General features: G+C 36.8%; 1 protein-coding gene across 3 annotated transcripts in view; it reads left to right on the forward strand.

The window, feature by feature from the left end:
• Positions 1-24285, forward strand: part of cntln (centlein, centrosomal protein) — a 221931-nt gene extending 197646 nt beyond the window's left edge. For all 3 annotated transcript variants that reach the window (XM_084091411.1, XM_084091409.1, XM_084091410.1), the window contains exons 19-26: positions 6269-6430; positions 9071-9168; positions 10857-10983; positions 11207-11344; positions 11720-11905; positions 15814-15984; positions 16385-16459; positions 23613-24285. In XM_084091411.1, the coding sequence (XP_083947537.1) occupies positions 6269-6430; positions 9071-9168; positions 10857-10983; positions 11207-11344; positions 11720-11905; positions 15814-15984; positions 16385-16459; positions 23613-23723 (1068 nt within the window). In that variant the 3' untranslated portion in view covers positions 23724-24285. The remainder of the gene's footprint in view (positions 1-6268; positions 6431-9070; positions 9169-10856; positions 10984-11206; positions 11345-11719; positions 11906-15813; positions 15985-16384; positions 16460-23612) is intronic.
• The last annotated feature ends 2924 nt before the right edge of the window (positions 24286-27209 follow it).

The raw sequence follows: 27209 nt of genomic DNA on the forward strand, positions 1-27209 counted from the left end.
CGTCATATGTAGCTTTAATGTGGAAACAATACATAGTATTTTAAATATTTGATATTTAACTATTGGTTATTAGCATATTTTTACTAAGTACTATGAATGAAGGCCATTATCACTGATACCAATACAAATTTATTATTTAATTTTTTTAATTAATAGGGATAAAAAGATTAATTATAGCCATTAAATATTGCAGTATAATTGAAAGCCAGGCCTAAATTGCTGATTAAATTACAGAACATTGCAAATAGAACAACTTAATTTCATTTCATTTAAATATTTTACATACTGTAATGGAAAAGGATGTGGGGTAAAGACATACTAAAAGCTACTTCAAAAATAAATAAAATTAAAAACCAACGTAAATTGTGTTAATTATTTTTAACGCGTTAAACAGAAAATATTCATCGCCAAAAATGATTTTATTTTTTCCGGTCCAAGTATTAATGGAAAAATGTGTTGTTTACTTGTCCTATAACATTTGGCTGGTCGTTTTGGTAATGGGTGATAACCAAATGCTGTGTATCTGGAATAATGGGCCTATGTGATATAGAGGGTGAGACAGATAAATGGAGAGGGAGACACATTAATCTGTATTAGGCAACAAGGCAAATGTTGATATGATATAAGTTGATATAAGACTCTATCAGTGCTAACTATGGCAGCCAGGGAAAAAGACAGCAGCCCGCCATCACACTATCAGCTGGAATGGTGGGGGTTTTAACACTTGGGTGTCAAATCCAGCTCTGCACCTTTGAATGCAAATATACTTGTGTATATTCATGAGTTCACCTAGCCGTATGCTGGGTCTTAGAATGGTGTCTGATCCCACAGCACAGGGGGTACAGAGTAAAACACTTCTCCACCAGCAGATGTTCCTATGATGGAAGGAGATGCAGGTGGGAAAAAAGAGATCAATTTTGTCCACAAAAAACTTTTACACCTAAATAAATGAAAGGTACTTTTTTGACGTTAAAAATTAATTATTCACTTGAGATATCAGTGGTCTAGTAAAGGCTATTTTAGTCTATATAAGAATGGTTAATCATGTTGAGATCATGTGACCACCTGAATATGTCTCACAACATCATGATAACCCACCTATTATCTGACACTTTAGATTGCAGTATAAAGTCATCATTGTTAAGAGATACCCCCTGCAAATTGAGTATTTCTTCATTTACATTGGTAACCAAGACATTTTGACATTCCAGACATTCCGATGGTTGTCAGTATTAAGTCCAACATCAGTATCATATTGGTGTTGAAGTAGTACTTGATTGAAAAGTGAAGAAATGGGGAATGTTTCTATCATTTCAGGATTCCAGATAGTTAGTCTGTGCATTAGTGGACAAATAGTAGTATTTGTCACAAATTACATTTTGTCATTGAATCATTGACTCAACCAGTTTGTTAAAATACACTTATTCAGAATAGAAAAACTACAACTGCTGTTTCTCAGTTAAATACAAAGGTTGATTCTGCATTAAAGTCTTTTTATTTTCATTTTACAAATATAAAAATAATAATAACAATAACAAAAACAAAAACAATTATCTTGCTCAGACACAACTCCCCATCCTCACTGTACCATTTTTGCACATCATCGTATACACATTCTTATTCTGTAAACTGTCCTTTAAAAATTTGATAAAAGTAGATAAAAGAATTTCCGTGAGAGGAGAAAAAAGACAAATAAGTGGAATGGGATAAAATATTATATTCTAGAATATCAAAAAAGAGGAGGAAAAAAGAAAAAAAGACTGAGAATTAAAAAAATCTTCAAACAACAGATATTTCATTTGGTTCCATTTTCTGTGTGTATGTCAGTGGCTTTAACTTTTTCTTGGAATAAATGTTATTGGTATAATAATATTGGTGAAAATTGACAAAGCAATGTAAAAAATGTTGCATAAAATGTAAATGTATTGTTTATTGATCTGTTGCATAAAAGTGAAATCACATTGAACTCATATTGAAATTACGGTGACCGGGAGGGGACATGTTCGGTTCACTTATTTTTGTCGTGGCCACAACATATTTGCACATTGAACTCATATTGAAATTACGGTGACCGGGAGGGGACATGTTCGGTTCACTTATTTTTGTCGTGGCCACAACATATTTGCATATGATTTAGCAGTTTATTGTCATAAATATCAAAAATCTAAAAGGTGTGCATCATACATGAGACCTGGGTGAACAATGTACAGGTTTTTTATGACTGTAAGTCATCGTCTTCAAATGCTATTGAAGTTAGAAACGTTTATGCCAATGTCGCATGTAATTTTGAGATGGTCCCTAAATATGCGTGCGACAAAAAAGTCTAAGAATGCGCTTCATGTGTCTTTCACTTATAACGTACCCATGTCTTAATGCCAAAGACCGCACTATATCTTTATATGACATTCCTAATTTAAAGTAAAATGTTATTTCTTCTGTCATCTCCATCTCTGCTGTAGCCCAGTCTATGCTATGGTAGCCTACGGTTACAGTATTGGCCGCTGTGGCTCCCTCAACTCGTGGCCACGACAAATGATGTCGTTCTCTCAAAATATGAAGTCGTGGCCACGAGAAAAATATATCGTTCACTCAACATATGATCTCGAGGCTATGACTTTGCATCGCGTGGCCACGACATAATGATGTCGTTACCTCAACAAAATGATCTCGTGGCCACGACTTAATATGACGTTCCCACAAGATATTATGACGTTCCCACGACTTAATATCACGTTCCCACGAGTTTATATGTTGTGGCCACGACAAAAATAAGTGAACCGAACATGTCCCCTCCCGGTCACCGTATGAAATGAATGTCATTACAGCAGCAAGATTACTGGTGGGATATTTATTATAATGGTTCTATTAGCTGGAAGCAAAAATAGTGAAATTTATGTTTCTGACAAAATTGGACCTTTTTTCTGTTGTTCAATTTATTTAGTAGTAATTGCATTAGTTTTGAACTTTTTATTATCAGCCAAGTTCCACAGTTCCGCACATTATTTTTATCCATTCATATTTTGGTGCTTTTTTTTTTCTTCCGTCTATGTGAGTGAGAGTCTGTGTTTCTTCTGTATTAGTGTTCGTGTCGGGTGTCACACTTCTTTCAGCTCACATTGATCCCTGTGCCCTTTGTGGTCTGGTATCGATCCTCTATTTTGCTCATTTTAATGTCTCTCTCTCTCTCTCTCTCTCTCTCTCTCTCTCTCTCATTATATTGCCTAGGCAGAAAAGACAAAGCTTTTGTGATAAACGGCCAAGTTCAATTAAACCTAGAAGCAGAGTAGTCATACTGTACCACAGCTGAAGTGTCACAGAGCTCCTGTAGTGATCACACGGATGTCATATGCAGTATTAGTAGAGAATGGATCTCTTATTACAGAGTCTGTGATGTATATTAGATGAGTTGAATGGCTTCTCCCTTCCGTACATGTGTTAGAATTGTGGTTTTAGCAGCACCTTATATAATGCATCTGCTGTAGTGTGTGTGTGTGTTTCCCTTGTTCTCTCTAAGTGGAACACATGCTCAACAGTGAAGTGACACTTTCATCAGTCAATCACAGCGCATATCCCTGCAGAGCTTCCAGCTGCTGTCTTTCCTTTTTTCTTCCTTAAATAAAGAATCAACATATTTTTATTTTATTCACCAAGTGCTCCTACCACAAGCTGGTGCTGTGACACAATAAGCGTAGGTGACAAAAGTGCTCTATTTGTCCTCAATCTAAGCTCATGTTGTTACGGATGACAGAGGAAACACACAAAATGTACTTTGACAGGTAAGACACCATCACCTATCTACCCCCACTCAGGTCAGCCTTCTCATGAAGATGGCTGTCACTCCTTTGAGCCGTTCAGATTAATCATAGTGGTGGGATTACGAGGGCAGTGTGGCGGAACCCATTCTATCACCATGGAGGAGGGACTTGACAGGCTGTTTGACATGCCGGGCCTGTAATCTGCGTAATTTGCAGGTGTAGTCCGTGTTTCTTTTTTAGGAAGGGTCGGGATTACCTCAGGATTAGACTCCTCGTCTGACAGTGAGGCTTTCAGGAGCTGTTAACGTTAAGCCCAACTAACCTCCCCACATCTCGTCCAAGTTTGGTAAGAGAGACGAGTGTGACTGGATTCTAACAAGCTTGACAGTTTAATTTACTGCTCCAGGTGACTGACTGGCCATGGCAATTCGTAAATCAGTGATCTGTAGACGTGACAAATCAGCTCAAGCTAATTTATTCTTGCAAAAAATAAAAAGCAAAAAAAATATATATATATAATTATGTAAAATTATATTTATATAAAATATACACACAATTTTTTAAACACTGTGGACCATAGTGAACAAACAGTGGTTTATAGCATGGGTTTTCAAACTGGTGTCCGGTATCCCCCAGAGGACTGTAAAGGGTTATTGGGGTCCACATAAAATTTGAGGGAAAAAGACATTAACGCATTTTACTAAATGCATTTTTGGGACTGTTAAAGTTCATGTTTTAACTTATTGTAGATAATAATTAAATATGTGTAACACTTAGCACATTTTATATTATTAGTATTATGGATGTTATTTTTTGTATATATATTTTTTTTTTAAATACAATTTTATTTGTATCATTAGACAACTTTTACAAAATTATGCACCGTTTTTGTTTATTATTTTTATTTTATTTTTTTGACAGCCCTAGTGTAAACATTAAGAAATAATCATTAAAATCTTTATTTCAAAACTTCATTTATTTAATGATCTCCAGATAATATTTTTTATTATTTATTTTGACTTTAGTACAATGACAATATCACACTTAATGTTTTCTGTTTGTCACCGTATAAATGTATATTTTTACACAAAAATGTACAGTACTGTGCAAAATTCTTAGGCCACCACCAACTTTGTTGTTTACGAATGTTTTAATGACAATCCATATTTATTTTTCGGTCTCTTTATTAAGATTTAAACAGAAATACAGGAAATATGTACAAAAAAAGTAACAATATAATAAATAAAAAAATCAGAACAAAACAGCTTCTTTAAGCAAAAATCAGTATTTAGTGTGACCTCCCGGACTTCTTCCAGTTTCTCAAAGAAACTCAGAAACTTCTCATCACATTTTGAAAGTTTTCTTGGCCTTCCAGTCCTTTTCCATTCCATTCCATTTAGGTTTGAGAGAGCTAGGTTCCTGCTATTGTGCAAGTGTAAGTGGAGGTCACTAAATACTTGCCTTTTTAGCCTATAAAACCATTTTTTTTTTTCATATTCTAATAAACAATGATAAATAATTATATAGGGTCATTATGCCATTACTAAAACAACATCTAATGGTGGACGTTTGCACAGTACTGTATGTTTTCATATTTATACCTTTTTAAATGTATACCTTTACAATTTTTCGAAGGTTATCACCATATGAGGTCATTGGCATCATCAAATTTGAAAATCTGTGTTTTATTGGCTTATAGGGGGGCAGTGGATGTGTGTGGATGTAGACAGAAAGCCACATGATTCTCCAGTACAGGGTCATTTATAAACCCTCAAATTATTGGAAACAGTATCAATGCATCTTAGTATGATGCCGGCATGACTTTCATTAGCACAAACCTAAAAAAGAGACAGAGAGAGAATGCTCTATTAAAAGGTCAGAACCCAGATATCAGCAGTTGAATGGCATTTGAGATGTTCCACGTGTGTGTGTGTGTGTGTGTGTGTGTGTGTGTGTGTGTGTGTGTGTGTGATTTTCCCCATATGTTATGATAGGTGCAGTAAGAAATCATTATGTTTGGACAGAGGGTGAAGTATCACAACTGAGTGTTGTTAAAAATTCTGTGGTTTTATTCCCCAAACAGGGCTTTGTGTTATTCATTTAGTTCTATGCAGTAACTGTGTGTGTGTTAGTGAGTGAGAGTGCAATTAGCCCTGATGCTCAGCTTTCAGCTCTACGCAGTGTTGATAAACTCCCAGAGTGCACTGGGACGAGCCGACAATGGCTCTATTAAGGCTGACAATCAACAGAAAAATGGAGGAATGATCTGCCTCCTTATTAGCATTTGCATGGCTTTAATCGGATTTAGGGCTTTAATCGCAATCTCATATGTAGTTCTGAGCCTAAAAAATGCTCCTTAATCATAAAACTAACCAGAAACTGTTTAATCAGACTTTTGCCTTTTTGTTGTGCTGCTCACTTAATTGATATTTATCTGCTCCGTTGTTACGCAGCTGTTGTTAGAGCTCCTACATGTGGATTTGTTTATTTGTTGTTTGTGTGTTGGTGAGCAGAAGCAGGCGTGCGAGCTGGCTGGTCTGGAGCAACAAAAGGCATCTCTGCAGATGGAGTTAGAGCAGTGGAGACGTATCCGACAGCAAATACCAGTGAACCCCCCTGCCATAGAGCCGGAGCGCCTGCAGGCCCAAGTCAAACAGCTCACTCAACGACTGAAGGTCTCTTACAATTATTTTCAGTTCAATAGGTACAGTTTATACATTTAACTGATAGATTAAAACAGTAGTCTGTGTGGGACGATTCGCATCAGTACAAAACAAATAGACATTATGACAATGGTTTATGAAATCACTGTTTTTAGAAATATTTTTCTTTATAAAGTGTGGTTCTTTTAGGTCGTTTAACAACTCCTTTTATAACTACTATTTACATTTGTTCATTTAGCGTCACTTTTATCCAAAGCAATTTCTGAGGAATATAACAAGCAATTCTTCACAGGCAAACAATATTCATAGTAAACAATACCAGATTTATTAGCAAGCTAAATTATAAAACAAGGTATTTAAAATAATATATAAGGAATAATTGACAATGGGCCATTGAATTGAATTATTGAAAAATAATTCAATAAATAATTATTATTGAAACATTTCAGAACGTTAAATAATTGTATTATTTGCTTATGTAAATCAGTGGTTTATAGTAGTAAACAAGAAGTGTCAGGCTATTAAGATGAGAAAATGAACCTATTGTTGATATTTTACTAAATAAATTAAATTAAACTGTGAAGTGCAGTAGTGCAGGTGTTTGCTAAAGCAACATCTAATCTTATTTGGACACCTATTCAGTAAGTTATCTTAGGTCTATTATAATATGATTTCACTTTTCGGTTAAATAGAAGTATTAAATTAAGGTTATTTTATGAATGGATGAAACAGGAAAGAAGTGACCTTACTCATTAAAGAAATGGTGACCAATGGCTATAGATATATGCATATTCAAAAATGAACACTTGCATGATGCGCGGCGCTTACGTTAAATTAAGTTCAACTTTTAAAGACACGTCTCGAGACCTTGTGGTTTTTTCCCCATTCCATTGCCCGCATCTTGCGTTTTTCAAAGCAAAAACGTGTTCTGTGTGAACTAGCCCTCGCAGTGTTTTCCTTATTTTAATTTTTGTTCTCCTATAAACAAGTCAGTGTGTTAAAAGCTGGTGACACTTTTGGTATATAATATCAGCAAACTGATTTATGGGGTCTGGCACTGCTCTTTATATTTCTGTGTTGGGCTCAATGATAGTGTCATGTTCAAGAGACAGGAGAGTGTGTGTGGGTGTGTGTGAAATGCAGTCAGGATGTGTGCTACATAAACGAGTCCTCCGTTCCTTTCAACTAAAGACAAGGTGCACATACAAATATCCATCATTCACATGATCACAGGCATCCCACCAACTCAACCTGTCGTCAGAGTTTTCAGACGCTCTGTGCGTGTGCCTCTTACCTTGACACACATTCACAGAGGTTGAGCAAATGTGCCACCAAATAGATCAAAACCCAGCGTAATAAGTAATGCTTTAAATGATAAATATATAAATATACAGTGGGACAAAAAATAATCTAAGATTCAGTAACAAATAAGCATGTCTGAGATGATAAAAAGGAAAAATCCTTTAAAAATCAAAAATACAAGTGTAATGTTCTTAGAATTGTAGACATTGTATTTTTGTGGGTTTCAAGCATTTTTTAGAGCCTTTATATGCAAATTTTAAATATAAAGGCTCTAAAAAAGACAGAGCATAACCATTAAGTAAATAAATATTTTCCTTACTTTGAATATGACTCTGTGTGCATGTCTTATTCATTTAAAAAGAAAAAATAAGCAAATAAAACAAACAAACAAAACGAATATACAAAAAACTACAATAACCTATAACCTATTTTTTGTTTATTTGTTTGTTTGTTTGTTTGTTTGTTTGTTTGTTTTGCAAATTATGAATGTTCATGTAGTAGATTATTTTTTATATAATCTAATATAAAAAAAAAAAACTGACCATGGTGGACATTTATCAGTATCCACAGGGGTCCTCTGTGATTTATTATTGAAACAGAAATTATTACTATCTTCTTTGTCATGATAACAAAAGGGCTTGCTGTATTTTACTGACTTTGTTTGGGCCACGTTTTTTTCTTAGAATTTTATACTTTTTTTAATTAAAGAACTAATATTAACTAAAAATGAGCATTTGTTACAGTATTTATAAATTTTTGTTAATGATAGTTAAAACTCCAACTGTTTATTCATTAGGTCCATTAAATACTATTAACAGATACAACTTTTGATTTTAATAATGTATTAGTAGATGTTGGAATTAACATTAACTAAGATCGATAAATGATTTAAAAATATTTTTCACTGATGGTCAACTAATATAGTAACTAATGTTAACAAATGAACCTTATTGTAAAGTGTTACCGCAATAATAATAAAAAATATATCAAACTACTTAGTTTAACTTTTTGAAAGAATTTTAATCAAACATTGTACTTAATTGCTTTATCTCCAGACCGTTACTTTTTTTTAACTTTAAGCCTCACCTTTTAATTTAAGCCTAAATAAATATACATATTTTTTAAATAACTGTATATATCTGGACAAAAAATGAGTGTCACATCATTGCCCTATAAAGGAAACTAGAGCCAATACACAGGACATATGTACATGCAGATGTGTATATTTCTGTGAAACAGATGTGAAACAGCATCCTCATTAAGCATCCCGATGGCTCAATACTCATAAATGAGTCGTGCACAGTGGGATATCAGATGATAGGATAAATGTGTGACTCTTTCTCTCCACAGAGTGCCAGCAGTGAGATGAGCAAACACACTGCTGCTAACAAGAGCCTGAGGGCTCAGTTAGATGAAAGAGATCAGACACTGAAGGAACTGCACGAGAGGTAAATGCGCTCTATCCCCTCTCTTTCCTTCATAGTCTTGAGGTATTCTCACTTCTTCACCCTCTCTTTCTTGTGCTCTGGGTCCCTTTTTCTAGTGTCTGATTCCACCATGTGGCAGACTTCAACACCAGATTTTGAAATGTGTGAAGCTGGCTATGTGCAGAGATACTAGCAGAGAGAGGAGGTGTAATTTCCTTCCCATGTAGTTATGCACTATTGTCATAAGATGTCTTGCCCTGGGCACCGAGTCTGACAGTGTGTTGTGTTAACTGCATTCCATCTCCCTGTCCTTTTTATTTTCTTCCTTTCTCTCTGCATCACTTGATTCTAGCCCATCTCAGTGGAAAAAAATGGCTGTTATAGTAAATAATACATTTAGTGAGGTTTTGCTTGAAACAGTGCAAAATATCTGCCATTGAGGCAAATGCCTTTTTTTTTTTTTCCTCTCAAGAAGAATTCTTGTTTTAATATGTTCACATTTCTACTGGAAAACAAAGGCATGGATTGAGAATAGGATTTTTTTTTCTTCTCCAGAATGTGCATGCTAAGGATTATGTGAATGTCACAGCGTGTGTCCGCACTAAGGTAAAACTCAGAGGTTTCACGCCAGTCAGTGACAACATGTGAAATCACAGATGAGGAATCCCTGTGAGCGGTAGCTGCCTTACGCCACGCAGCTTGTTTAAATGAAATACATGTCTAGACACTGTAAAAAATACATCTGCTGCACTGCCTTCAAAAAAAGTGAATTTCAAAGCATGCTGCCTTGTCCTGAGTCAATATCCGGCGCAGAGGTCTCTGCCTTATTCATAAAGGCCTGCCTTTCATGTGCCGCCTGTTGTCTTTCCATATCATAAATGTATTCATCTCCTTTGTTTTCTACTGCAAACAGTGCATCCATGATCTATGAAAGCACTTACAACTGTATTAGCATCCAAAATGCATTTTGAATTAGCAATCTAGCAGCTCAACACTAAAGAGACAAAGCGGGGAGCGCAAAGGAAAGCAAACGTTCGAACGTTTTAGCGGGCTGAGGCTCGCGCCGGTCATCAGTATCACCATCCCGCTGTTCTTTTTGGGCACGCATACCCCTAAAATAAATGTTATAGATCTAATTGCCATTTGCTCTCTTGAGCTTTGGGAAAGATGGAGTGAAGTGGGGGAGGATGGGTGAAGCGTGGCTGTAAGTCAACAGGAGAAACAGCTTCGTCCACTCTACAGCGGGGTCAATATGGGTTTTCTCATTAATGGCTGTTGGGTAACCTGACTCCATTTCCCCAGGCCACCCAGTCTTATTTAATTTAATGTCACTCCAATAAGAAGCTCTCACATTTATTCAGTGCATTTGCTTCAGGCACTCTCTGTCTGGAATTTGAGGATATTTATTTAAAAGGACCTTTACTCATCATTACAGCACCTTTGGTCAAGGAGGCAGTCCGTAAAACAGCCCTCAAATGTTAACATATTCCAACACTTTTATATCCCGGAGATGTGTAGATGTTTAAACTATTTAGGAGCAAATCTGGTTGCAAGACTGCTGGCATTTTATTTGTTTTCTCTTTTTAATTATTAATTGCCATTTGTTAATTTTTAAAGTGAGTCCACATAAAAAATGGTGGGTTTTTTTCTGAAAATGAAAAATAAATAAATAAATAAACTTAAAAGAATCTGAATGTGTTTGCGTACAGGATCTGTGTTTTAGAGAGGGATGTGACGATGAAAAGGCAGCTGGTGGAAGATGTCCGGGGCCGACTAAAGATTTCCCAGGACTCCGAGCGGAGCCACAGAGCAGTAACTGAAGACTTAGAGAAGAAAGTAGGTCCTGCTTGAACAACAGATACTGTACTAACCATGGCAACAGCCTTGGAGCAACCTGGAATTAATTATTCTCTCTGCCATTATTGATCGTGTCACTCATCCAGAGTCTGAACTTCCTAGACTTCCACATTTAACTGTCTGTTTAAAAATATTGAAGTAATTGAAATTTCGCTCTTAGTGACCCCAGTCTAATTTAATAACAATTGCTTTTCTTTGTTAGATAAAATCTCTCTCCGATGAGTCAACTAACCGGAAAGCCCTGGTCGACTCTCTGAAGAGAAGATTGACCGTTGCCACCGCAGAAAAAAAACAACATGAGACAACCAGCCAAAAACTCAAAGAGGAGCTTCAGAAAAAGGTTTAAGAGCTTTGACTATCTGCATCAACCATATTTCCATCACACAGTAATTTTAATGTCACTTTAGTGATATGCTCTGTAAATGAAGCACTCTGTTTCAGCTTATTCTTTATTGTCTTGCAAGAGTTGTGTTTTTTCTCCATTATTCACCTAATTACCATTAGTCTTGTTTGATGTTTGGCCTCAGTTCCATTCTTTGCCCCAGTTTCATCTTATGCTATTGATCTGTGGATTCATTCTATAATTTTACTAGATTCTGTACTATACATTTTTTATTTATCTATAGTGTAATGTCCTAAATCATGAAATAATTGTGATAATTTATAATAGTGTTTATTTGGGTGGGTTTTCTTATTTCTGTGTGCATATCCCCAGGAGCAGAGAGTGACCGTCCTCCAGGTGCGGATAGGTGAATGTGATCAGGCCATGGCTGAGCTGGAGCGGACTGCGTCCAAACAGATTCATGGTTTAGCCGAGCAGAGCTCTCAGGCTCTGGAAACACTGCAGAGAAAACTCGCCCTCGCTGACTCTCAGCTGCAACAGTTCCGCACATTCACTGAGGTATTTGAACTGTCCGACTTATAGTTTGTCATCATTTTAGCTTTAGGCTTTTCAAACTTGGTATTAAGATCCATCTTGAGTAATACATTCATATTACTTGTTTAAGCCAATACTACTACATAGTACATAGTACTGTTTTCACCTAACATGTCAAATGTGTATCCTGTGACCACTTGCAATTCTATTTCGCTGAGAAAGTCTGTTTTTATGAATAATAATATTGTGTGTGTGTGTGTGTGTGTGTGTGTGTGTGTGTGTGTGTGTGTGTGTGTGTGTGTGTGTGTGTGTGTGTGTGTGTGTGTGTGTGTGTGTGTGTGTGTGTGTGTGTGTGTGTGTGTGTGTGTGTGTGTGTGTGTGTGTGTGTGTGTGTGTGTGTTCTACACAATTCATATTATGTTGATTTCCGGCATATCAAAGAAGTGCCATCACATATTTTCTGTATTTATTTTTTTTACAAATATTTAATGGTTATTTTCTTTTTAAAGCTGCATGTAACCAGCAAAATTGACCGGTGAGGAAGGCAACCTTTGTTGTCAGGACAGATTAGCATTTACATTACAAATGCAGTGAGGTCATTTGCGTTTTCAGCTACCTCTGAATGTGATCAGATCACGATAAATTTTTTACACCTGTATTTACACTCTCCGCTTGTGATCAGATCACCTCAAACAGATCTTAATGTATAAATGGGGTGTTACATATGAGGTATGATCAATATGCAAACCTTACAGAAAAATATATGGATTCCATTCCAAAACTCCATTGCAAAAATCTGTCGTCAAAACCCAGCATGTTTTGTAGCCTGTGGTTTCGTATAGTCAACATAGTTAACCTGTAGCTGATTCCTGCTAGTGTGTTAATGATGGTCCCTGTAGACGGCCCAGCTCTCTGGCCTACATCCCCCTGTCATGGATTGATGAGCTTTCATGCCATCCTGTCAGGAAGCTTCAAGAGGATCTTTTGGGATGATTATAATGACATTTGGGGATCCATCGAAGAGCTTTGTTTGAATTATGCAAATGTACGTGGCCATGAGTAATTGATAACATCCTAGTGTGTTATAGTGCAGGTGTAACAGAGGATTTCATGCTTTTAATTGTCTTCTCAACTTAAGGAATAGTTCATATTGCATTAAATGCTTATTGCACTAATAAAGACATCTTTAAGACAGCGTGTTAGATTAGTATGACATGGAGTCATTAAGAAACCTCATTAACACGACTGTATCCACCCTTTACTTCGTGTTGCTGGTAAACATTTACTTCCCCATTCAAATGGTGTTGAGAGTGAAAAATGCCAAATGTCACAAAAGATTTAAGATAAAGTCTAATTTATTTTCTCAGTAATTTCCTCCATAGTTTATCTTCTAATACAATCCAGCGTGGTTTAATGCAGGTAAGTCATTTAAAGAGGAATTTTTCTCCTCGGCTCCTCTAATCCTCCTCCTCTGCGAGGGAACTGGTAAATTGGCCCTGTGGCTAGGGTGATTGTGGGTAAGAGCCCTTCTCCTCTTGGCCCCCATCACACTATCCTGCAGTACGGTTGGCTCTCGAGAAGCGGTCAGGGGAGCTGTGCAGAGTATGTGATAAATTCGCTTAATCTCTTTCCGGATTTTTCTGTGCGCTGGGCTTAGGTCAATTGAATCTACCCTTTGACTAGTGACAGTGAATATCTATTAAGCTTTAAATAAAGTCATAGGCTCTTTTGACAGTTTGTTGATGAGCTGGGCATTCCTTTGGAGAATTTTGAATGTTGCTGGTTTAATAATGTTTATGTAGTGTATGTAAATGCAAAACGAAAGGGGAGTGAAAGTTCACATTGACCAATTTATCTCAATTTCACAGGAATTTTCCTCTACCGCCAACAAAGATTATTTGCATTATTTGATGATTATTAACTCTTTAATTTTTTACTCTATACCCTATTGCCACATAGTGCATATTTGTATAACAGTGGCATTTGTATAACAGTTTTTAGACTGATGAATTGTGAATTTAACCACTCACAGTTTATCAGGGGAAAGAAATTATATTTGTACAATTTATATTTATCTATTAATTGTAAAACTTAATGACAAGACATTATTTTTTGTTCTTATCTGTTGAATACACATGTTTATAATAAACAATTACTGAATTAAATTAAATTTTTATGTTTTTACAAATTTAAAGTAAACAAATATAATAAATGTCCTGGTATGGAAATTGAAAAAAGCTGAATTGAAAGGATGAAATTCTGGGAAAGAATTCATAAACGAATAAAAAATGGCCCCAGACTATCTGATTTATATAATGAAGTAAATCACTTTAGTAAAATAAGACCTGGTTTTGAAATGACTGTTTTTAGAATGCTGTTTTTAGAGGAGAGGCGTTGTTTTGTTTGTTTTGTTTGTTTGTTTAGAGTGTTTAGATTGATACTCTATTTGAAATTGAAATATTCCCTAAACATTTATTTCAGTATAGAACCCAATGTTTTATATTTTAAAAAGGGTACAACTCTCCCCCAAAAAATTATAAGTGGAATCAGGAGACCTGGATATGGATATCAAAATCAGACAGAATGGGCTAAGAATTATTTCCTCACTGCTGTCTATACTATAGTCTATACTAAGTATATATTTATTATTATTATTATTATTATTATTTATCTTTCGGATTATTCGCTCTGGGACAGGGTGGGTGAAAGAAAATTGTTAGAAGAAAAGAGGAATGTTGTTTATCAACACATTTTGTTATATTGTTATAAAGATATAACTGGGTTTTTTTCCCTAACAAATAATAATAAAATATTATGCCAAAAGATAAGCAGTGAAGCAGCTTTGTTATTATTAGGGGAAAAAAAATGGAAATAAAGTATCAAGGTATGTCAAGGTCAATGAATCTCTTAAAATATCTTCTTTTTTTCTTGGCAGCAAACTGCGCATTTACGCTCAATTGCAGCCTGTTAAGTCACCTCTGCTTTGAAGTACATCTAATCTTTTTTCTCCCCCTAATGTACATAAATGAATGTTTTTAGAATTTACACCTGATAGAGACATTTGCTAGTTAAAATACTTTAGTTCCTAATGGCATTGCTGCACATTCGCAGTCTGTGAATATGAGGACGCAAGACTAACCTTTATGTAATCCTGTAGCATTCCCTGAAATATAATGAAGATCCATTTAAAGTATTTATGATGGAGGCTTTATGAAACAAATAACGGTGATGGGGAGATGTGGGAAATGGAGCATGCCCCAAAGAACTGTGCTCTGATCAACCGCGTGTGATTGCTCTCACTTATACTTCTGTGGGTTAACCTGGAATCACACACACACACAGACTGTCCATTCCAAGGTCAGGTTTTCACAAGGCTTATGGGGAATGATACAAGAGATTATTGCTACGATCAATAAGCTGAAAATGAAACAAAGGGGAGCTCACTTTATTGACTTTCTCATGTACAGTGGCAGCTTTAACATTTAATTGTCTCTCAGTATTTAGCAACAATTCCCATTTAGCTCGCTCCTCAACGGGCGCAACAAAGAATAAGACCCAACGTTACCCACCGCCATTTTAAGAGCCTCTTGTCTCCCCATTATTTGCACTCTTCTGAGAGCTCCTCTTATAATATGTGCCATACAAAAAAGGAAGTAAATCAAAGTGTGTATTTTTTAGCAGCTTGTCGTCTCTTATGTGCAATTCCTCTCCAAATCAACACGAGAGCCTTTGAAATTTCAGTGCATCTTGCATCAAAAGTCAAGAGCATTCGGCTACTCGTTCAGGCCGCTCCCAATTTGACGAAATCATCCCTAATATTGCTAACTCCCTAACTCTTGATCACACCACGTTCTTTACACCTTTAGCCATTTTAGATGTACTGTAAGAGACTATATGTTTATGCGTATGTCTATTTTCACCATTATTTTAAGGCACTGGCTAATGAATTGGCACAGAATGTGGAGGATGCTAAAGCCTGTCTGAGGAGGAAGAAAAAGAGTGAAAAAGAAGGAAACAGAATGTCTAAATGCTCACTAGTGAAAGCAGCATCTATCCTCAACATGACAGAAACAGACCTGGTGGACATGCTGGACACAGATGAGGTCAGTATTGACTGAGTATTGTGGGAAACAAAAGATAGTTGCATGTAGAATAACGTGTATTACAAATGAAAAAATAAATAAAACTCAATACTCAAACAAATATTCCAAAAATGTATTTATTATTATTATTATTACTATTACTATTGCCAACCAAACATTTATTTGGCATAATTTGTACATTTGAATATTCTGATCAGACCTGCCAATATTGTACACATGGGTGTTTAAAGTACTTTATTTTTATTTATTTTATTTATTAAATTTCCAAATATTTAAACTGGGCTGCTTTTGGGGTCATCCAGTGACACCGTTGCACTCTTACACACCCACACAAAAGAAATTTAGAGTATTTTCTTCATGGCTTTTAACAGCATTTCCGGCCATGTTTTGTGATTTGCAGTGTGAGGAGGCGTGTGTGGGTCGTGGGCCAGTCACAGATTGGACTGAACATGTACAGCACATCCTTCAGCAGCAGGTTTGATTTCATTAGCAACTTAAAAAAAAAAAATTAGTATTCACATTTTATCAATATACATAATTTTGTTAAAGTGGTGCTTTAAGTGAAATTGAACTTTTTTTTTTTTTTAACATATCCTGCAGATTTTAAAATGAACATATTAATCTTTTAAGGCCCTTTCACACCGTGAAAAAGCGAAGCAAATCACAGATGAATGGTCTATACATTGGTCTATATTTGTCAGGCTGAACATAAAGCAAAATCAAGGTACAATAGATGGTGCGCCGTGAACGCATCTTTCAGCTGCTCTGCCATCTGGCTATCAGAAGAACAGGAGCATGAGATGCACTATTACTATTATTTCAGCAATAATTACAAAAATTGTAACAGATGTGACGTTTAGCTAAAGTAGTCAATTCCCTTGTGGAATTGAATCATAAAAGGTCAGAAGCAAAAACATTGGGCCATAAATTATATCTCAATGTGTATTATTTAACGTATCATTTAATTATTAAAGATTTGCATCATTTGATTTGATTTATTTGAGTAAATACTCAAAATATAGAATATAGAATCTTCTAATGTTTTGTGCAAGGGAGAAAAATGTTAAAGAAATTTACCTCTGTCCTAATTATTAAATATGTTGATAGATATATTTTTGTCAGTACAGTCCAAACAAATTGTTGAACCTAGTTCACACATATTTGTTCTTTTCCCCAACTAACTACAATACAAATCATTAATATTTTAAAATGAATTAATTTTAATCTTTTGACGGTCTTAGATTTTATTAAATAAAAAGGTAATTAATGCAAGGTGAAGAAAATGCACATATAAAATTGTAGTGAAAGAATGTGGTTTCGTGTGGGTAATTGAAAATATGTGCAGAATACAGACAAAAGAATATTGATGGTGAGAGTGAATGTTTGAGTAATATTTTATGCAAACCACCTAATTATAGGTTATGCGTGTAGTGTAAAGCAAACTGCAAACATTTCATTTAGAGTCATTTTCAGGCTTGGGCTCAACATGTGTGGAGTGTGAAGAAGACTGCTGCTCCAGTGTCCAATTTATAGTGCTTGAGCACCACCAAATGTTCTGATAAATGTATCTGCATCAACTCTAAAGACATGACCCAGAGCTCGAATCCTACTGGTTTGTGCGCTTCATAGCTAGTGGGGGGGAAAACAATACTCACCAAAGAAAAACTTCGCTCCCGGTGTGAAAGGCTCAATAAGAAACCGTTGCTTCAACATTCAAAATCTAGTTCACACCAAATATTCATGTTATTCATTTTATGATTGACTGAATTAGCTCCCATTCTCCTTATTTCAAACTTCAGCCTATTTTTACATACAGTATTTGTTTGTTAAGAATAATATGAAATCTCTTAGCAACAATCTAGGAGATCATTAAAGAATTTATGATTTCTGCTCTCTGTGTGTATGCGTATGTTTGGCTGTCAGCCTGAAACGTGCATCTTGTATGATTCACGGGCTCTGGCGTGTCACTACAGCGCTAGTGGCTTTGACCTTTGACCTCTGTGACCTGTCTATACCCAGTCTGCACATCTCTGCCTCTTGCCGCTGGACACTTTAGAGGACTCTGAAGACTGCCATCAGGCAGCTCAGTCTCTCTCCCTCCTTTTTTTTCTCTCTTTCTTTCTCTTGCTTCCTCTGCTGGGCTGTAAGACCCCGAAGCAGCTTGTTAGTGGTGGGCCAAGTATTGATCTGGCAGGTCTGTCGATGCAGGGAGATTGAGCCAAGCTCCACTAGAGACTCTCCACCAGCAGGCTGCTATTGACACACTCGCATACATACACGTACACACAAACAGAGCAGCGGCCCGCAGGAGACTCTTCACAGGCAAGTTGCTATCGACGTTTTCTCAGCTCGGCCGACACGACTGCTCGCTGTATGACAAGGCTGAGACCAGCCTGAGTCCCCAGAGAGGTGCGCTGACACCGACACGGTGACCCACACGTTAGTTTTTCTTTTTTCAACATGCTCATCCTGTTTTGTTTTTTTTCACCCTCCATCTCCTTAACGCGTTCCACAGGGAGGGTGGCTCTTCCTCTGACTAGTGATCAAGCGAGTTTATTGGCAGGTGAGTTTTTTTATGTTTTTTTTTTCTTTGGGGGGGGGTAACAGACGACTAGGTCAATGTTGCAATTTGTTTATGTTGTACTAGCATGTTTTATCCAACCCAGGCTCATTGGAAAAGCGTGCCTGTGGCAACATTTTTGCAAATTGATATTACGTTGCTTCTTGTACTTTTCACAACACTTTCAAAGGGAAAATTCCGGTGATTGGCGCTATAATCACGTTCCATTTTATTCGCCACGTTTTGATTGTTTTATGTATCAGTTCAGAAATTACATTACATCTATTGAGTGTCCCTAAAAGGTTTACGCTCTATCACGTTTAAATAAATAAAGTACCACCTACACTAAACCTAACCAATAGTTTTAATGCATTTACAGAACCAACCATGCCATTTTAGCTTGCTTTACAAGTCTTTGTGCTCTTTTATTATGACTCGTGTTTTACTGGACTCATAGCCGAGCATCGTAGCCCCGCATCGCAGATGCTATGTGTACTGAGAAAGTTCACTTCGTCAGAAAAACCATACATGCAGAACTGATTGCGTGATGCAATCGTCAAAATGTATTTGTTTACAAATCATGCACTGTGTTAATAGCATTTTGAGGTTGTAGTTTGTAGTATTGTGCATAGCATAGTAATGTGCAAGGAACCACACAAAAAAAAAGTCTATTACCCTCATAATCATAATTTGTGTCAAAGGGAATACAAATTGCAGGTGTTTTAATGCCCTCTAGTGTCCATTCCAGCTGGAAACTGCAGTGAATTGTAGGTATAAGTACATTTTGCGAGTTTGGAGCAAAAATGTAGGTAGAGGCACGTTTTTCCAATGAGCCCAAGTTGTTTGATCTTCATATGATACTCCAAAGCCAAAGTCCCATGTCAGTCCCATGTCAGCACCACAGCCTTTTTGGTGAAATGGTAATGTGTGTGTGTGTGTTACCTAAGCGAGGTCTTTTCTCTCGCCTGTCAGTCTCTGTGTATAGCGTGAGCTGTCACTGTCAGCCACTAATGGCGGTACCACTGTGACGACTTCTTATTACTGCTGTGGCCCTGTCAATAGCACAGCCATCACTCCAGTGCCACATGTCAACGTAACAAGCTCATGCATGTCAGAATAATGTTGGGACTCGGTGTGCGCGTTTTGAAGAGGTGCCTTTCACTCTCATGTCATTTTATCTGCCTGTCTGAGTCGCACAGAAAAGGAAATCACACAAAAGCTTACGGGCTGTTGATTCTGATCTGTTGCCTTTGCCACAGCGCGTTTCTGCTTTGCTGACTTCAAATAACATTAATGAACATATCTCTCTCTTTGGATATCTCTCTTTTCCTCTTTTCTTGCCACAACGTGCTCCAAGCACCTCTAAACTCATTCCCTTCTCTCTTAATGAGACAACAACACTTCCACACTTGAGGGTCACAACCTGGGAATAACATCACCAACCTATAAGCATTTAGTCCACAGTGCTCCCTGCAGCTTAATGTGTCAGGCCGTGAATAACCCATCCTATGCTGAGTGTCCACCCGCAAACCCTCATCTAGCCCAGGGACCCCCTTCGCCCAGTAGCAGTAGACATTTAATTGCTTGTGTTTATTTGTGGATTCCTAATTATTGACTAGAGGTAAATTATAACACCACGGCCTTTATGAAGAGATGGAAATGACTGTTAGAGCTAATGAACTGAGCCACCCTGCCTCTAGTCATTTATCAACCACATTCATCTCTGCCTGACAGCACACAGTCATTTCAGAAGTCGTGGCCCCCTTCCATCCTCGTATTATTTCATGACCAGCAGAATTTGGATTGTAATGTCCACAAATTTCCAGCTGTAGTATTTCTGTTCTGTTAGGATTGCGCTGAGAAGAGCTTTTTCAGTTTGTGTGGACTGACTCCATCTTGTGACCTTATCTGCAATTAATGCAGTGACTGAAATGGGCAGAGCTGCAGCCCACGGTAATCTTTGTGTCAGCTTTCTTTTATATATATATTGGCATCCTTTAATTTGTGCAAAAAATATAATGTAGAGAACAGAAAATCTACATGCAATGACACCTGTTCTATGACGAGCATGTTTTTAATTTCTGAGTTACAATTTTTATATCGGGGTGGAGGCTATCAGTGTTATTTTATTTATTTGTTATTTTACTTGTTATTGTATTTAATCATATTTTGAATTAACTTTTTATATTTTCAGTATCATCTTCATTTGTTTAAGTTTTAGTCATTTTTTTATGTTCTTTTGTCATTTTATTAGGGTTTTTATATATATATATTTCTACATAGCTTTAATTTTTATTACATTTTTATTTCAGTTTTAGTAATTTTCATTAGTAACATTTCAATTGCCGAAAATTATTTTAGTTAACAATAATGATTCGTTTTAGTAAGCAATCACAACACAAGGGCCCTTGAAGTTAAAAAATATCAGGGTGATACAACTGTCCTCATATCATAATGAAAAAAGCTTCATTAAAAGAATTCAATATTACAGACTATCTTATAAAGTAGAAAACAAAAATGAGCAAAACAGGCTCACTGAAAAAAAAACTTTTTTCAGCAAAATCCCAAAATAATGTTGAATGTATGAATTAACAATTCATCAATTCTTTTCATTCAATTTTTTAGATGTACAGAATCACACTCGCATTTGGAAACAATGTTATGTTTTTATTTTAGTTACACCACAGTCATTCAATTTAAACTTTTCTTTAAAATGGTATAATAAAAAAAATCATACCCATGTGAAATTAACATAAATACAAAAAAATACATATATACTAGCTTTTGCTTCTTTTTATTTATTTATTGTGGAACCTTTTATTTGTCATCATTCTCTTTCCATATAATGACAGTCACTCCATATGCATTCAACAGTACTAGCAATGTCAAGCACCAGTGAACCTAACATGACAGCATCGTCAACAGACCACTCTTCTCCGAGCGTGATGCTATTGTTTGATCCTCATTCTGCTCCCTCCCCTCCATCAGTTCCTAATGAGAGAGAAAGGGAACAAAGACTTGGGGAGTGCTCCATATTTATTCTACTGTGTATTTAGGTCAGATCTACCGGCTCAGGTTATATAGACCTGACTATGTAAGAAACAACATTTAAAAAAAGGAGTTTTAATTACAAGTATCTGTGGCCCCAAGTGTCCAATTCCCTTTCATATTGGTCTCCAGTGGCCTGAAAAGGAGAATGGAGAAGAGAGGCATTGCAGGGTGGGTAATTACTGGCACAGAAGAATAGATTGGCGCTACGCTTGATTTTCTTACCTGATCTCTTGTTTTCCCACATGTGACACATTCATTATCTTCTAATCAAATGCAGACTTTAGTAGGTCTTGGGTGTTTTGGTTGTTGTTTTTATTTATTTTTTTATTCCCATGTTCAATAATGTTGATTTAAAATTAATTTTGTGAAGATCAAAGATCAGAAAGCTTTATATGATCATAGAATGCAAATTTATTTTTCATCCACACTCCGTGGTGATCTGGATGGGGGAGAGTTCAACAAAATGCGTTGAAGTGCCATCGGAAGAGTTGTTTGCTAACAGATTTCAATATTTCTTCTGCACCTGAGAAGGACATGCCGGAAGAAACTGTGCTTTTATAGATATTTGTCTCAACCTGCAGCGTCACTTGGCGTAGATTTCCCAAAACATTTAGCTGACTGTACGCGGATCTACTCTAGGTTTGCACACAGACTGGCCCCACAAAAGCTACTCTTAAGGCTGATAACAAAAGGAGCCTGATCAATCCATTTAGAGAGAGTATCTGTGGGTGTGTGTCTTAGTGGGCTGAAGCTCAGAGTGTATTGTGACTGAGCCTGTAGCTTCGCCCCAGGCGCCTTCACACTCTATGAAACCAGCGTCACTTAATTGGACTATAAAACACCTTCATATTGTTGCAGATCCCCCCCCCCCCCCCCCCCCCCCCCCCTCAGGCCAGGCCAGTCGATTCCGAATCAACTCCTGGGTGTGTTAATGAAAACGCAGCCCAAAAGAGAGCTTTGTTGAATAGTGAACAGCTCACCAGGGCTGTCCAAAGGGAGGCGATTACCTGCTAAAGCAGCTGTTACATGATAATGACAGAGTCTGCCGTCCCTGTGGGCCTGTTTGAGCGAGCGCAGCCAAGATGTGACTTAGGCCTCCCAGGCTAGCGTGGCATCAGATGCCATAGCGTTTCGGTGTTTCTGTGCAATAAAATAGGACATTTTTAAGAGTAATTAAATAATATCACATTCCTTTGCCATAACCCCTGCAGCCCTTTCCTCTGTAGTTGAAGTTTAGCACCGCTCAAGTGGGCTTTTGATGAAGTCAGGACGGAGACCGGCTTCTTCTCCAGTCTACCTGCCCCAGGGGAAAACACTGCTCCCTCTCTCCCTAATGAGACTTTCTTTCCTCTTCATTTGCGATGCATCTCTCTTGCTCTTGCGTTTACACATCTCTCTTTTTCGGTCTGACACTCAGGATTCTGCTGGAGTTAAGACCATTTATTTTTCTGTGCGAAGTCGCTCAATGAAGAATATAAAAAATGCATGTTACTGTGTGTCTTTTAGAAAAGTTTAATCCAATATTTATGGATGATGCAGGCCTTTGATCCCCAGTGCTAATTACCACAGAGTCCTTGAGAAGGTTTTGGGTGGAAGAAGAAAGTGAAGTCAGAGGATAGGTTAGCGCTTGGCTTTAGCGCAGAGCAGATGCACACACTGCGCATTTATTATACCTTCTCTCGATCCTTGCATCGCCAGGAGCAGTGGCAGGCCGTGAGTGGCATGGCAGCAAATCAAACTTCAAAACAATCCCATTTACTTTTTGAGGAAATGTGTTTTCCACAAAATATCCTCTTCTGGAGATTGAAGAAAAGCCTCCGTGACCTGTTCCTCGAATTTGTTCCTTGTCATAATTAATCAGAGTGAAGAACTTGAGTTTCATCACAGGTTAGAGACGTCATCAAAGCCGAAAGACACCCCGGAGAAGCTGTCTGGTGTCAAAAAAAACGCACAGGAAAAAAGCCTCTCTTTTCTTTTTGACAGGTTTTCCTTTCTTTCCCCCTCTCTCTCTCCCTAGATCCCCTCTGCAGGCCTGCTGATGGACGCCATGCTGGTGAAGATGAAGGAGGGCAAAGTGCTGACAGAGGAACTGGCTGCACTTACAGCTGCAGTCAGCAAAAATGCCTGACCAGAAAAAAAAGAAAAAAAAAGACGGAAAGGGAGCAAGAGACTGTGGAACTTCTGTAAGATGGAGTGTGCCCTGCATGGCAGTGGAGGCCCCTTGTCTACGCAGTACACCACCCGTTTTCTGCTCTTACCCTCTTGTAGCCCTGTGCCGCACACAACAAACTTTCAGATAAATGATGCAATATAAAGTGCTCTTTGTGATTCGCCTCCAAAAAAAAAACTGATTTCTTGGCAGAAAAGATGATACAGGACTTGTAAACCAAAAGCACCATTGAAATTTATAGATTTCAGAAACCACTGAGAACCAGATTTTGAGGGAGATTAGGTTCTTTATTTGATCAAATGTTTTATTTGAATGTAAATTATTGTGCACTTGATGTTTGACCTGATTTGCCCATGAAGAATATTTTAGACATATTGGCATGTATATGTAGCCCCAGCAAACTTCAGTTCACACCATCAAGGCTAAAGAACAATTAGCAAAATAATCCTACCAAAACATGTATTAGAAGTTATATTTTTCAAAATGTTTTCAAAATGAAATTGTTCATTCTGTTCATTCATCATCTTGCTCGTCTCTTTCTTTTGTGATTGCTTTATGGTGGGATCATTTTTTTAGCTAATTCGTTTTTGTACGCTTCATTTTCATTAGCGTAAAGAAATAGCAAGTATTTTAAAGCTAAAAAGAATGTGTTATTGCATAATTATCAATAACCTTGGACAATTTTAAATATAAATAAATAATAAATAATTTTAAATTTAAAATAATATATTATTTTAAAAGTTATATTTCGTGACAGTGAGTAGTGGATCAACCATTTTAATTTCTTAATTGTAACTAAAGACTTAAATTAAAAACCTGAATTAAATTAATGAGACAGTTCCAATGAACAAATGGACAAAAATGTATTGCATTGGATGATGGTTGCATTAATTTGCTTGTATGCAAAGTATGTTCATCACTATAACTGAGACCCGACCATTTTTCAATATTTCAATAATTCCGATTCAATTTATATTTTAACACAGCATTTTCCAGTTGCATACATGTAGTGCAGATAAGATGTAAAATATATATATACTCTGTATGATTAATGGTGGCTTAGAGGTTGCAAAAATAGATGTATTCAAAAAATCTCAATTGCATAAATACTGATGTGCAATTCATGTTTTAAATATGAAATTGTATTTCCTTTTCTGAGATATTTTTATATCTGTTGTGTTTTTGGGATAAAATATCTTAAGACGCATCTTTATTTCAGTTTAAAAAAAAGAAATCTGGCAGAGTTTGTGTTGTGTTGTCCTTATATTAGTCCTTATATTTTAGATGATATATTATTTAATTTTCTCCATTGTTATTCACTCTTCTCCCCTTTGCATACAATTAGAAACCTTGTAAAGCCATCCTTTCAAAAAAATTAACTATAAGAATTCAACTTTTTATCTAATCAGTTTTATGCTAATGATGTCGTTTGCATTTATCTTTTTGTAATGAAGGATTAGCTCAAGACTGTCCTAAGCATCTCAGGGACCAATTTATCTGCCACCCTGGATCGGGGGGCCCTTGTGGTTAATTACCATTCGTTAATGTAGTTTGGATCCTTTCTTCTTGGAATACTCGAGAGCATGCTATTGTAAATATTTGTCCCATATAAATGTGCTGGTTTCTAGTCACTGTCCTCAAGCATAATGTGTCTAATGACAAACATTAATAACTTACAGTGGGGGAAAACTACAGTGAGGACTGGGCATGCGCAGGAATAGCTGCACGCAAATTAGCACGAACTTGATGTCTCCTGCCTTGATGCATACTGCATAGTCAACATGTTTGCATACCCGCTCCATCCGCTTGCCGCAGACGCTATTTCTGTGACATTCAAATGCACTGAACTCCCTGAGGTTTAATTAACATGGCCTTCCTCAGCCACCCACTGAAAATGAACACATAAAGAAACATTCAACTCCACATCTTTTGTGTCATGTAATATTTCATGTCTCACTGCTGTGTCTTCTTGTGAAGGTCTCATTAAGAAATGCACCTTAGGGGACCGACTGATCAGGACTTCTAAATGCTAGGATTTTCCCTTTCCTCCATCCCTTTGTTCCTCTTATCAATTTATCTTTGTTGCACATTCATTCCCTTAGTTTTTTTGGGGGGGGGGTTTTCCTTCTTTTTTTCCACCCTTAATCTTTCCTTTTCTTCTTTTTGATAGTCTTGGCAGGTTCCTCAGAGAGGTGCTTCCACTCCCGCTGTGGGTAGCTGGGTGCCACAGGGGCTGTTGGGAGTGATGATGAGGGGCTGCTGGAGCTTCAACCCATGAACCTCCCCCTCCCCTTTTCCAAAATCAATAACTGAGAGTATAGAGGTCTCCTGCAGCATTACTGGAACAGGTCCATCACAGGTCATATCCGAATCAGTGCTCGGATGAAATGACTGAGAGGTCAAATTTGACAACTGAAGCTAAACATGTTCACATTCATCTGTTTGAAGTGCATCTGGGTGACAGGAATATATTTAATATGTAAGACAACACATCTTGGGGAGCTTCGTGAACAAAGAGGCGTAGCTCCAACTAGATCAATAATTTCTTTCAGCAAGAACCAGATATGAAAGTCACTTGTGTTGACTAACATAGGTTAAAATGGCATATCATATCATTACTCTGATCCCTGTCTTGCTTTGATTTATGCATGCAATTAATTGTATATTGAGGTTTTTTTTTTTCCTTTCTTTTCTTTTTTTTCTTTTTTTTTTCTACTTATTCTCTTGTGTCTTGTCTCAACATCTATTTCCCTATCACAGTCGTGCCAGTGTTTATTCAGTTTTTCAAGAGGCTGGTTGTGGCACATAAGACTCAAACAGATAAACATCCTGCTCGAAAACATCCTGACTCATTGTCACCTAGAAAACAATGGGTCTCATTCACTACGCATGCATACGCACAAATTTGTGAGTAAAATCCGCGTACAAACGTTTTCACTAGCAAATGATGATTCAAGAAGAACTTAAATACTAAAATTTATTCTAAATTTACAAAAAGAACTAGGTTACAGAAACAACTCAAACATACGCAAAAAGTAGCTACTCCGTGCTTCGTGTTAAAAAGCTATATTTCATCTTATCACGAATATAATTATGTAATATTATTTATATAATAAATTATTTATACAATATAATTTAATCTAAATATATTTCATCATTCATATACATTGAAAGAGTAAGAAAAGCTGCCTTATAGCTTCAGCTGCGAGGTTTCTCTGAATAAAGGAGCAGATGTACAGCAGGCTAATCAGAGGTCTGTATAAAATGTGTTTATTGTGTTTGAACTAGTTTTGAGAATTGCACACTTAGTTGGCATTGCTGAGGATCTGGCGAGAGTGCGACGAAAGGCTGCTAAGGAAATGTTGTGCGGAAAGCCCTTATATGGAGATGGTTTGGGCATGATTTATGCAAATGAGATTACCTCATGTACGCGGTCGCTCATTT

Source organism: Abramis brama (genome assembly GCF_963993115.1).
Source record: "Abramis brama genome assembly, chromosome: 2".
NCBI classification, from domain to species: Eukaryota; Metazoa; Chordata; class Actinopteri; order Cypriniformes; family Leuciscidae; genus Abramis; species Abramis brama.